This window comes from Daphnia pulicaria, chromosome 3 (assembly GCF_021234035.1).
Source record: "Daphnia pulicaria isolate SC F1-1A chromosome 3, SC_F0-13Bv2, whole genome shotgun sequence".
NCBI lineage: Eukaryota > Metazoa > Arthropoda > Branchiopoda > Diplostraca > Daphniidae > Daphnia > Daphnia pulicaria.
In genome coordinates, this window is record NC_060915.1 from 3,277,837 (window position 1) to 3,290,245 (window position 12,409).

Genomic DNA, 12,409 nt, shown 5'->3' on the forward strand with positions numbered 1-12,409 from the left:
CTGGAAGACCTGTTCGATAAGTCGTCAATTTTTATTTCAGTCATCTCCGTGTCCAAATCTTCTTTCAATGTTTGTGTTTCTTCGATTTTTCTTTCATCTTGTTCTTCTTCGAATTTTTCATCATTCAAGTTTTTCACTGATTCGACTTTGACGGATTCGTCATCATTATCGCCGTCATCAATCTCGTCTTCATAATTATGAAACCTAGAGTTTTCAAGGGAATCTTCCTGTGTTTTCATTTGTTCGTTTTCGTGTTTTAGAAAGTCTGCTTCCTCTTCGGAGGTTATTTTACATAATAAATCACCATCAAACTTGTTATCCTAAATATTAAAGTTTTTAAAAGTATGGTTAATGAAATAATTGCTTCTATTTGTAAATTTAGATTTATAATGTAACATATCCTTACGTTATATAATTATTATAACATATGTATAATATTCATAAAACACATAATGATGTTGTAACCGCTGCATTATTGAAAATGTTAAGTTTATTACAATTAAGAGATCCTACCTGTGTGTTTTTCTTTTGCATTTTTCTATACCAATTGGTATAGTAGTCTGTTTTCCCTTCGTCTTTGTTGATTTAGGATTGCTTTTTGTTCCTGATTTTGAATTATTCATATTTCTTCTCATTCGGGTACCATTTGCTCGTTTATTAGACGTCCTTGGTTGGTAGCCGATGGAGAGCATCGCAGCCATGACATGGCAGCAAGTGACGGTTGATGAGCAGGTGCAAATTTGATTGGGCTCTCCATACTCACCAGAAAAAAGCGTCACGGCATGTTTCTCTCCATTAGTACTTGTAACAGTAAAGCACTTTTGTTGTGGTACCAGTGAGATTCTGTTTTATAATATAACAAGTTGCGCTCGTTGAAGAACTGTTGAACTAAGTTCGTATTTTGTTGCCACACCACGCGGGTTACGGGACGGAAAAGACACAAACGGAACGTCAATTAAGTCAAGCCAATGTATTTGTAACGAGTCTACTGGTTGCCTGCCAATAGACACAAATAACACAGGCACAAAAGTGAAATCGGGACGAGAGACGAACACAATGGCTGCCAAACCTGGCGTCTCGACACAAATCAAAAGTGTGATCCAGAAAGGAGATCCCGTCGCGGGCTCCAACAATTCAAGACACACACACACAAACAATACACACACACGATTAACTTAAATAAGTACGAACGTAAAGGACGCCACGGTACGTGACGACCCAGGAAGAAACTTTGCACGTGCTGGAGAAGCCGAAACGGAGAGGAAAAACGGAGCGGAGCTGTGTGTCGCGCGGCGAAAAGATTCCAACTGTCTCGTGGTGATAAGCTCCGCCCTTCGTCTCCGATTTCCTTACCCCCCTCGCGGAGTTGCCAGATCCAATTTGGGGGAAACGCTTTTGGCGGGCTTAAGAACGGCAACATCGCCGGCCCTGCGCTTCGCTGTGCTAAGCGCACCTTCCCGATCCCGTATAGAGTCGAGAAAAGGCTCTGGCACCTGCTCGTAGCGAGGAGAAATGGTAGATTGACGGCTACCAATCGGAAGCGGTGGTTTCTTGATTCGTCCGCCGACGCCTTGCAGAACACGATGGTCGGAAAACGGGACCAATTCGGTCAAATTTGCGGTCTTGTAAACTTGAAAGCCGGCCCGTGAGTCGTCTACATCTCGACGCAAGTTCGGTGGGATTTGTTGAGGATTGAGAGTGGAGCCAGCTTGTACGTCGTCTGCTGAAACTCCTCTTGAAGCTCCTCCTTTTTTCGGAACGGTGGGCCTGATGATGTTCATTTTCGTGCATGAAGGATCGGCCTCGACGGATTGCTGCTGCACGGGGTCACGTTCCATTCTTCTTGACTCGGAATGGTTACTACTTTGCGGGTTTTCGTTGAGTTGTCCACTTGGCCCTGCGATACACCAACCGAAAGCTGTCAGGTACGCACGAGGGGCTCGTTGATTGGACGGATGTTTACGGATTTCAAATATTTCGATGGCCGCGGGATGGTTCTGGCCAATCAAGATATCGACGTTCTTCCTTTTCGTGGGACAAACTGGGACACGACTCAGGTTCGGCCACTCTTTGACGAGGCTATCGAGGTCAAAGGGATGCTTTTCCAGCTTGAAATTCTCCCGGACGTGGACATCTGAGATGTCGAAGCAATGGCGATGATCTCTTGAAGTAACGATGAAATTGACGATAGGACGGTCGACACATTTTGTTACACCTTCAACGGTTCCCGTCGTCACCTTTCTCTCTTCGCCATGCAAGTTGAGGAGGGCCGCGGTTTTTCCGTTGATGGCGGATATTTCACTCCCGGAATCGAGGAGCGCGTAGAGCGGAAATTCCTTCCCGTTTGCTTTGAGAATCACCGGGACGATCGGTAACAAGGTGCAGTTTCCAGCTGACTTGATTGAGACGGATCCGGAGAATTCCACGGGTGGTTTCGCGCTCGCTGGTTTAGAAATCATTAAAACACCTTTTTTTTACATGGACCGTTCCAAGAAAATGATACAAAACTTTAACATTATCGAACGGTCCAGTTGAGTAAATTTTTTCTTAGATGGACCGTTCTCAAAAATTAAAGGAATTCAACTTCATAGAACATCAGTCCAAGTTGAGTCAACTTTGACCGATGTCAAATTATTTTTTTAATAACACAAACAATTTTTAATTACACAAACATTACTATTTTCTTGAAATATTTATGAAACATACAGATTATAAGAAATAATACAAATGCATAAATAACACTTTACCTCGGCTTTACGATTTCCTGAACGGAGTTTCATTTAAAACACGTGCAAACGTTTGCTAATCACAGCAATGAACAAAACAAGAGGATAAGGATAAGCAATATATACAGATACACCCTCTAGCGTTCGCATTTCAAAATTTCATTTCAATGAATCAGAAATATTTCCATAATGTTCTACTCTATCCAAAACTTTAATAATTTATTTACCGCTACAGTACCGTACAGTACTATTTAATTTATTTGATGCCTGAATTATAAAATGTATGTATTTTATATCTCATGTTTTACTTTATCAATCACTTAAAATGCTAGTCGACATTTCATTACACTTCCATAATCAGTTATTCATCAATATGGTGCTATTTAAATTTAATTTATGCTCTTATTACAGAATATTTTTACATCATTTCATTTATCACTCAACAAGCATGTCAATGTCAACTAAATAATGATCTATTATATTTAAAAAATACATACTTTGTATATTTTACATATTGTATAAAATAACTACAAGAAAGAAGAAGTAAAATTGCTATGCAAATAAGGTGATGTGTTTGTGTTTGCCGAAGAACAAATTTTCTTGCAAGCAAAGATTGGGAACTAATTGAGTGTTCGAAATGTTTTGAATGGTTTCACCGCATGTGTGTAACTAATTTTCCAGAAAACCCGAAGAAAGTTATTTGGCTGTGCGAAATTTGTGAATGAATGTGTCTTGATATCATTATTTTTGATTAATTCTTACATAAATTCAGAAATACATTCACAGTAACAGGTTTCATTAATGTTTAAGGTGATGAATTCATTATTTATTGAAATGAAAACATGATTTATATATTTTACACTATATACACATATTATACATAATAGGCTGCACATCAAGAAATGCGTTAACGTTACAAAGTGTTCATAGAATAATAATAAAACAAGTTACAATAACTATCAACAGATTATTTCTTTTTTCACAGACAAGGAATACTATTAAAATTGTAATTCATTTATCTATTCACCAACTAGTCAGTTGACTGAAACAATTGTGAATTGATAATGAACTTTTGATTTCACTTCTGGAACGGTTTCATGTTAGCAATGCAAACTGTGACCGGATGCAATCCCTCTTTCCCCTACATCCCTCATTTTCAGAGCACAACCTGGACCGTTACACATTTGGAATTTCACATTAACATCTGGGAATGTTTAATTTTTCTACAACCACCATAACCTAGAAAAAAACCTGGACCGTTCCAGAATTGCAATTTAAAATTAACACTTGGGAACGGTTTCAGTTTACTATCCTAAATCAAAATCTAGACCGTTCCAGAATTGAAATTTCACTTATTTAACTTTGCCAATTGGCAACGGTTTCAAGTTTTGTAAAACTAGCCCAAGTTGGGCTATCTTAACAAATTCATAAACATTTGACACCTGAAACATTTGGGAATTATGTTTTATTAACAAATCAATTTTAGTAACACAATTCATTAAACAAACATGACAAATAAAAATAACTCATTCAAACATAACATATAATGATTGACTAATTACTTCCACAACAACAATAACAGACTTTCAACACGATATAGCACAAATCGTGTGTCCCCACACGGCCTTAAGCCCCTCCCCTTCGGGGCGGAGCAGACGACAAACACGGTGAAAAAACACGATTTAGTCTGCACACGCACACACGCACACGATTTAGTCTGGCCCCACTTGTACCGTCATTCGACAGTTATCTGATGATGTATCTTGCCACTGGTTGACGTCACATCTTACTTGTACGGCTGGGAGATTTTTCCTTACAGAAAGAGAGCCGTCCATTTCTAACACTTGAAACAATTCTGTAATATTGGTTACAGGCACACATTTTTCCGTTCTCAAATCTATCTTCTCTTTGGTTATAGGAATAATGAGGGGAACACTAACACTACGAAGAATACGGTTTGAAACATCTCTGTTTCCATAATGATCAGCACACACACGTTTATTTTTTGGTTCGCCCTCGACCCCCTTTGGTTCTTTGCATCCTCGTTTCCGCGAAATTTTTTGATCAACTTCCTTTCCATCGTGATTGCATCCACATCTTGAGCACAGATGGCACGTGACGCACAACTTTACGTGACATTTGCACGCAAAAATAATCTATCCAAGTAGAGAGGTTTCTCCTACACAGTGATTTCCATGTAACTAAATTATTTATGTCCAAAAATTTCGTCTGAAAGGCTTTTGCTCTGCACCCTTTGCTATTTTCCATTTTGCGCACCCAACCTCTACATTTCTCACTGTTCTAAGCTTTGTTTTCTCTAATGACCTTCACCATATCTATTGCCAATGAAAAGTTAATTGCTTTTGTTTATATCATTTCAAACATCAATACAAGTTTATAAGTGATTTTTGAAAAGAATTCTAATTCTTCCAAGGGATGTTTCCGATGCTGACCACCCAACTTCCGCTGGCACTTGCAACCGCACCTATTACGCATGCAATATAAACATAGAATGAATTGAAGGGCATATCAAACAATGAGATACCACATGACAAAATTAACCAGCAAAAGTGTCTTGGTCTTGTCCACGTAATGCAGAGATTTCGTCATCTACTTGAGCATGATGTGGTCTAAGAATGGAATTGGGACGAATAATCTTGTTGACTTCCTCATGACCTGTAGAGTGTAAAAGGATCAACAGAAATAAAACACTTGTCCAAGCTATCGATGAATAAACAATTACACTTCATGTTACATAGTTACCTGCTGAAGTGTCTTTGTGTTCCCCATGTACTGAACAATCATCCTCATCCTCTTCTACGTACTTTGGTTGAAGAAGTTTATGGGAACGAATAATCCTGTTTACTTCTTCAGGAGATGCAGAAGTATCATCGGCAATGAAATATTCGTCCAACATATCACTGTAGAACACCCCAGAATTTTCTTCCAACAGCTCCCAGTGCATAATGAAAAGAATCTCTTTTGCGTACCTAAACAGACATATTCTACCAAGTCAGAAATTTCAATGGGAAAGTTTACATGTCTATCTAATTTCACTTACCACTGACTTGACGAAATAATTGTAGACGAATAACAAATATTCTGGTAAACAGATGTCAAGTTAGAATGTAATGCTTGACGTCGACTGTCGAAAAATGCCAAGTCCAGCCGAATCGATGCAACGCGGCTTGCGTATCGATATATAAGACTGTTGATACGTATATAGGACAAAGGGAAGAAGCGAAACATGAAAAACAGATGGGAGGGGGGGGGGGGAGAAAGGAAGATATACGACAATCGGCAACGCCGATTGAAATGCCAAAAAATTAGGTAGAAATGGGGGTTTCACGAAAATCGTGATATCTCGGGCATCTTACAACATTTCGCAAAACCCTTTTGGATTTGCATAGAAGGATGAACGAGCTACATTTCCTATGAATTAGTTTTTTTTAACGCCGAATATACGGCAAAAAGTGATGTAGACGGAGGGGGAGAGTTCGGGTTTTCGTGATATTTCAGGATTTTCAACCGTAATTATCTCGTGAACGGGAAAAGCTAAAAATCCGGACTTTATTCCGATGGAATCGCCTTGCGATTCTGAACAGAATAGACCTAGTCCGAATTTTTAGAGACATTTTCCGGATTACGATCCGAAAAGTACCTCCACCAGAAGAGGGTATTTCGGTCCGGTTGAGTGGGAGATCGCTTGTTAAAGTATCGAACCAGGAAAACATGGATCCGATAGTATTGTCTTGTTCTTCTGTTACAACGATATCTGATAGGGCTTTTGGTTCGGTTTCGTGAAGTCGTCCTACTAAATCATTCGAGATATTTAATTGCTCCATTTCCATTACGTTATGTGCGGGGTGGGCTTTTAACGCGAAGTCAAAATCGTTAAGTTTAAGTTCTTCAAACTCGGCGATTAAGTCTAAATGGGTGGTTTGAATGGTTGCTTTTTGTTTTACCCATTCACCGTAACTTCCGTTATGCTCCCAGGAGAAAGGGTTTCCGTTCAAATTTACGTATTGGAATTTACAGAAACAGTCGGAATATGGGTGGATAGACCAGCCGTCCATTCCGATTGTAAAGTTTCCTTCGGCGTAGGTAAAATATGGTTGAAATCCGCATTGCGTTTCCACTGCGGTTAAGGATATTGTTTTAACTGCGCATTGCTGCAATACCATGGTCTGTCCGAATCCTTGTATTCTGCTACAGACGGGTAGGCCTAGAGCTGCTGTGGCTAGAATGCCGTTAGTTTGGGATAGGATTATTGCTTGGATTTCCTTCATATTTGAAAGTTGACAATACATTTCTCGTATTTCTCTGGCTAATCTGTTTTCGTGTTCCGTTTCAATTCTTTGTTTATACTGTTCGTGCATTTTTCCGATTTGATATTGCACTATTTGGTTAAATTCCTTAATGTCCTTTGGCAAGTCTGTCAATTTTTCTGTGCTGTCATCTGCTTGGTTGTCTGTGTTGTTACGATCAGCCGTTTCGATATTGTCTGTCGGTTTATCTGAAGTTTCAGTTTTATTTGTTTTTGATTTTTCCGTCGGCTTTTCAATATTGGCGGATTTTTTAGGCGGTTCTTTTTGTTTTTCTGTAGATGAATTTTTTCCTAGTAGACGGGTCGTTGTTGTTGTCAATGGAGATACTGTTGTTGGTTTCGTCGGGGGTGATGTCATGTTTACTTTAGGCGGTTCCGTCGGCTTTTAATCGGGTATTTGGTTTGCTATTTGTATCGGTTTTGTGAATAGCAATGTTTCATTTTTTACTGGTTCCTTTATTGTGTTGTTTGCTGATTTTATTGGCGACGTAGGTTTAGTGGTAGGCTTAGGGGTAGTGGTAGGTTTAGTGGTAGTGGTAGGTTTAGTGGTAGTGGTGGTGGTTGGTTTTGTTGTAGTGGTAGTGGTTGGTTTAGGGGTAGTTGTAATGGTAGTGGTAATGGGTGGCTTTACACTAGTTGTGGCTGTAGTTGCCTTTGCTGTTGTATTTACTGATATCAGCTTTGCAGCTTGTAAAGGGGGTTGACTGGTGTTGGACGCGTTGGCTTGCCGTATTGTCTGGTTGGTTGGGTTTTTGTTTGTGTGAACTTTGTCCTCCGTGTCGCGTTGTATGATGGGCGGGAGTTTATCCAGCGGTTTGTCATTTAATTGTTGATCGGTATGCCAAGCTATAATAGCTGCGGCAGACAATGTTTTTGTTTAATATGGGTTTTTGTATTCGAAAGAAAAATGTTGACGCCGTATTCTGTCGTGACAGTGGCCTAGGCCTAGTCTTCCATTCTTGGTTGGGTTGCCACCTGTTTCGGCACTTTTTTTCGGCACTTTGATTTCGTCGTTTTCGGCACTGTTTTTGGCGTTTTCGGCACTGAGTTTGTCTTTTTCGGCACCGCCGCCAGATTTAGTTCCAGGCGTCATGTTTTTGGAAGGGTGCCAGGCGTGTATGTGTTTTTCCGTTTCGGCACTTTTTTTTCCGTTTTGGCACTATGTTTTTCCGTTTCGGCACTATTGTATTTATTGTATTTATTATTAGATTTATTTATTGGATTTTAATAAAATTTTGTCACCAACTAAAATTTTAACACCACATTTTGAAACCCTTTTCCTATTCTGCGTATAGTATAGTAGTCTCTCTTGTGTCACTGTCGATTTTTCTAAAGTGCAATGGAAAGACCAACCAGAGTTAGAAAGCAGCCAAGTCGGCTTGCCGATTTTGAGCTTGGCGAGGATTCAGGGAAGTTAGTACGTGGGGGAAATGGACATGCAGGACGTGGTGGACGTGGTGGACATGGTAGAAAAGTTGGAGGGGATTTAGTGCCGAAACAAACAATAGTTTTTCATGTTCGAGGACGTGTGGTTAGCATGGGGTGCCGAAACGGTTGAAGTTGGTGCCGAAACGATCGAAATTGGTGCCGAAACGGTCAAATTTGGTGCCGAAATAAACAATATTTTTTCATAATCGAGGAAGTGTGGTTTGCATGGGGTGCCGAAAACGACGAAATCGAAGTGCCGAAAAAAAGTGCCGAAACTTGTGGACACCCTTGGGTGTTAGGCACTTTCGATTTGTTCCTGGTATTTCTAGGCCGGTTCTGTCTGATGCCTTAAACTGTCCGGTGTGGTCAAAAGTTCCCCAGATTGAACTGGTGTCTGCACAATGTTCTAGGATTAACATAGTGATGTTTGCTTTTATGCAGTTATTTGTATTAAATGGTCGAATTGTGAAATCTGGTGAGTATTCTAGAGCTTGTCCAGTGGTCGCGGCGTTGCTACAGTTTGTTACAGATGTTTGGGTTTGAACTAACGGGTTTATATTGCTGGTGATATATTTTCTCAAACTTTCTTGACGACGAACCCAATTTTGGTCACACGTTTCCAAGGTTAGAGGGTTTCCTAGTCCGTGATACGTTACGCATTTCTTGTTTTTGTCCTCTTCTGTTTGTAAGAGTCCCCAGTTGATAAGGTCCCATACTATGTTTCCTTGTCCTTGGTTGACCTTAAGTAGTCCTCCAAAAATTGGTGAATTAATAGTAGTGGTAACTACTCTCCGTTGTTCTAGGCGGAATTTTTCCATTTCGTCTAGGGTGGTGTCGGGGAAATTTTCAATAATGTACGGGTTTACGTTAATCTGTTCGAAGACCCATTGTTGCGCTGTTAAAATCTCAAGTCCCTGACAACAAGCAGTCAAGATCAAGGACATTTCAAGCTTGTTGATAAGTTCGATCGCCGTTATGCACAAATGGTTCTCTTCACAGATTATTTGATTCGTTTGTTGGTCGTAAATCCAGTGTGATACTTTTTCGGTGCAGTTTTTGAACGAAATAAAAGAATTGTTCAATGCTACCATGCAAAAGGGTGTTTGTTTGATGCGAATGGTGTGGTCTACTATATATTCAAAATGACGTCCGTCTGGTAATGGCTTGGTAGGATCCATAACACTATATAGCTCTATTCTTCTTGCTGGTTTGTTTATTTCATATGTCATAAATACTTGGACTTCTTTTTCAATTTTTGTTTTGTCGTAGCTGGGAATCATCCTGGGTGTGCCAAGTATTAGCTTTCCCCATGCATAAGATATGCTATAGAGGTGCTTTCCGGCAGAGTCTGCTTCCTCGTCCTCGTGTGTTAAGAGGAATTGGATTTCTGAATCTATTGACCTCCTTATTCTGTGTTCGGGTGACTCTTTCCATTCATTCTCTTGTAGTAGTGTCCTGCATAGCGTTGATTTCAAGTTGTTTGAAATTTTACATGGCACAAATACGTTTGAATAGATACGAAAAAGCATTTTGTTTGTGGTGTCAGGAAACAACACAAATGTTTTCGGCATTCCTTCAACTGCGAATATAGGGTGTTTTGTTTCGCTAGCGTCGGGATTATTGAAGAAGGTTATTTCTATTTGACGCGTATTGTCTATTAGGCGACTGATGTTATTATTTTCGGCAGTTTGTGTAAATTCCACACAGGCCATTCCGTGTAAGAGTGGTGTGGTCCCAGCATCGGTTTGCTTTAATTCTCCCCATATTATAGTATTGTGATTATGATTGAATTGTCGGTCTGCATGGGTTGCATTAAGCATTCCGAAATGGCTCTTGATCGGTCCTTCTGTTGTATCTTGTCTAAGTGTGATTTCTTCTGCTAGGCAATTTAGGACGTGATATTCTCTGGTAGCATACCATTTTCCTTCTCCGATGGGTGAAGAGGTGAAGCTCAGACTTGTCGCGCTGGACTGCATAGCGTTTTCTCCACATTTTCGGCTATTTACCATCTCCCAACATTCTAAAGGGGTTACTAGGTGTGTTTCTTGGTTATACGTTGTATCATAGGTTCCTATCCAAAAATATCCGATGATCTTCTTCGATTTGACCCATTGTTTGCAAGACCATCCTTTCCAGGTTCTGGTTGGCTTTTGTTTGGTCACGACCGTATAATTGGTGTCAAAGCGTCGGTGGTGTAGGGTGGCTGCTTTGTTTGGTTGGCAATAATAGGGTCGATTTACATAAAGTATTCCTCTAGTTTTGGCTTTGTTGCAATCGCAGACAGGCATATACAGATTACTAACGGTTTTTACGGTGATTATTATGCAGATGAGTCCGGTTATATGTATGGCTATCTGTGTAGAAATAAGGTAAATATTTACAGGGATGTTCCGTTTCGTTTTTAAAATCTTTGTCGTAAGTTGTATCTGGTCTGTTGTGAGTGTGCTCTGTCATGTGGGCTGTGGCGAGGAAGGTAGGGCTCGTCACGATATGATGTCCCGTCTTGCCGTTGGTTGTTACGGTAGGAATGGTATGGTTTTTTGGCTATAGGTATATGATAAACAAATTGTCCGTCCCCGTTCCTTGTCACTGCAATGTCTGGTACGTCTATTTTGGGGATGACTGGAGTGCATATGTTATCGTAATCTGTGTGTGGAATTGGGTTTGAAGAATATTAGGTCTGTGGATATCGGGCCTGTGATCTTGTTGATCTTGTATTGGGATAATTTTGTCGGTATGTATCATCTCTTCGCGGCAGCCTGTGGGCGTAGTTAGGTATGAAGTCAGCGTTTCTTCGTGATGATTCGTGGCGTCAGGTATTTGGGTGAGGATGGGTTCTCCGGTTCGGGTAAGTGGTAGGATTTGTGGTAGGATTTGGTTTAGGAGGGATTGTTATGTTTTTTCTAGGCCGACCTCGTTCACGTTTTACTGGCTGGTTGCATTGAGATGATTTGTCTTGGTGTTGTACTCCCAATGCGATATTTTGTCCTTTTTCTTCTGCTTTTGCCGGTTGTGTCATTCTTTCTCTCTGTATCTCTGCCGGGATTTCGGGTACTCGTTCAGTGTATGTTTTTAATCGGTTGCTGTGAACTACGAACGGTTTCTGCTTAGTTTTTGGGTAACTTTCGATCTCATAATTGATGTTGGAATAACTTTTGGTTATTATGAAAGGTCCGTTCCATCGATTTATGAATTTTCCTGCTGATGGTGGTGTTCGCAATAGCACTTTTTCTCCAACGGTATATTTACTGGTCCTTGTTCCTTTGTCGTAATTTTCTTTTTGTTTTGTTTGTGCCTTGAATAGATGTTCTCGTGCAAGTTTCTAAGCGTTTTCCCATTTCTCTTCAAAACATTATGGTCGTCGTATCTGGTGTTGTATCGAGGGTTAATTGTTATATTGTTTGGTAAGAGGGAGGCTCTACCAAAGAACAAGTAGAATGGACCTTCTTTTAATGTTGATTGGATGGCGGTATTATATGCAAAGGTGACAAAAGGTAAGTATTTGTCCCATTCTTTCGGTTCTTTATTTAAATAACATGCAAGCATGTCGCAGAGTGTCCTGTTGAATCTTTCAACCAGGCCATCTGTCTGTGGGTGGTATGATGTTGTTCTCATTTGTTTGATCTTGAAAAGTACACATATCTCGTTCACTAGTACTGATAAAAAATTGGTTCCTCTATCTGTTAGTACGGCTTGGGGTGCACCGTATTTGGTAATAAGTTTATCTACGAGGCATCTGGCTATTGTTGATGCTATTTGATTCTTAATTGGGATTGTAAAAACAAATCGGCTGGCGTAGTCTGATATTACTAAGATGTATCGGTAACCTTTGTTACTCTCTTTGATCGATCCTACTACATCCATTTCAATCCTTTCCCAAACCGCGACAACGGGTGGAACGGGTTGCAAAGGTGCTTTAGTACCTCCA

General features: G+C 40.1%; 1 protein-coding gene across 1 annotated transcript; it reads right to left on the bottom strand.

Annotated features, from left to right (window-relative positions):
• Positions 1-5,146: 5,146 nt before the first annotated feature.
• Positions 5,147-5,821, bottom strand: LOC124328455. The gene is made up of 4 exons (XM_046787223.1): positions 5,788-5,821; positions 5,490-5,716; positions 5,289-5,402; positions 5,147-5,211 (listed from the first exon to the last, which is right to left on the bottom strand). The coding sequence occupies exons 2-4, from the start codon at positions 5,689-5,691 to the stop codon at positions 5,147-5,149; spliced, it is 381 nt and encodes a 126-aa protein (XP_046643179.1). The 5' UTR covers positions 5,692-5,716; positions 5,788-5,821.
• Between the last annotated feature and the right edge of the window lie 6,588 nt (positions 5,822-12,409).

Coding starts and splice junctions, on each gene's coding strand:
- LOC124328455 (XM_046787223.1), bottom strand. CDS start 5,691: ATGCACTGGGAGCTGTTGGAAGAAAATTCTGGGGTGTTCTACAGTGAT. Junction 5,403..5,489: donor ACACAAAGACACTTCAGCAG/GTAACTATGTAA, acceptor TACACTCTACAG/GTCATGAGGAAGTCAACAAG. Junction 5,212..5,288: donor AGACCAAGACACTTTTGCTG/GTTAATTTTGTC, acceptor CATGCGTAATAG/GTGCGGTTGCAAGTGCCAGC.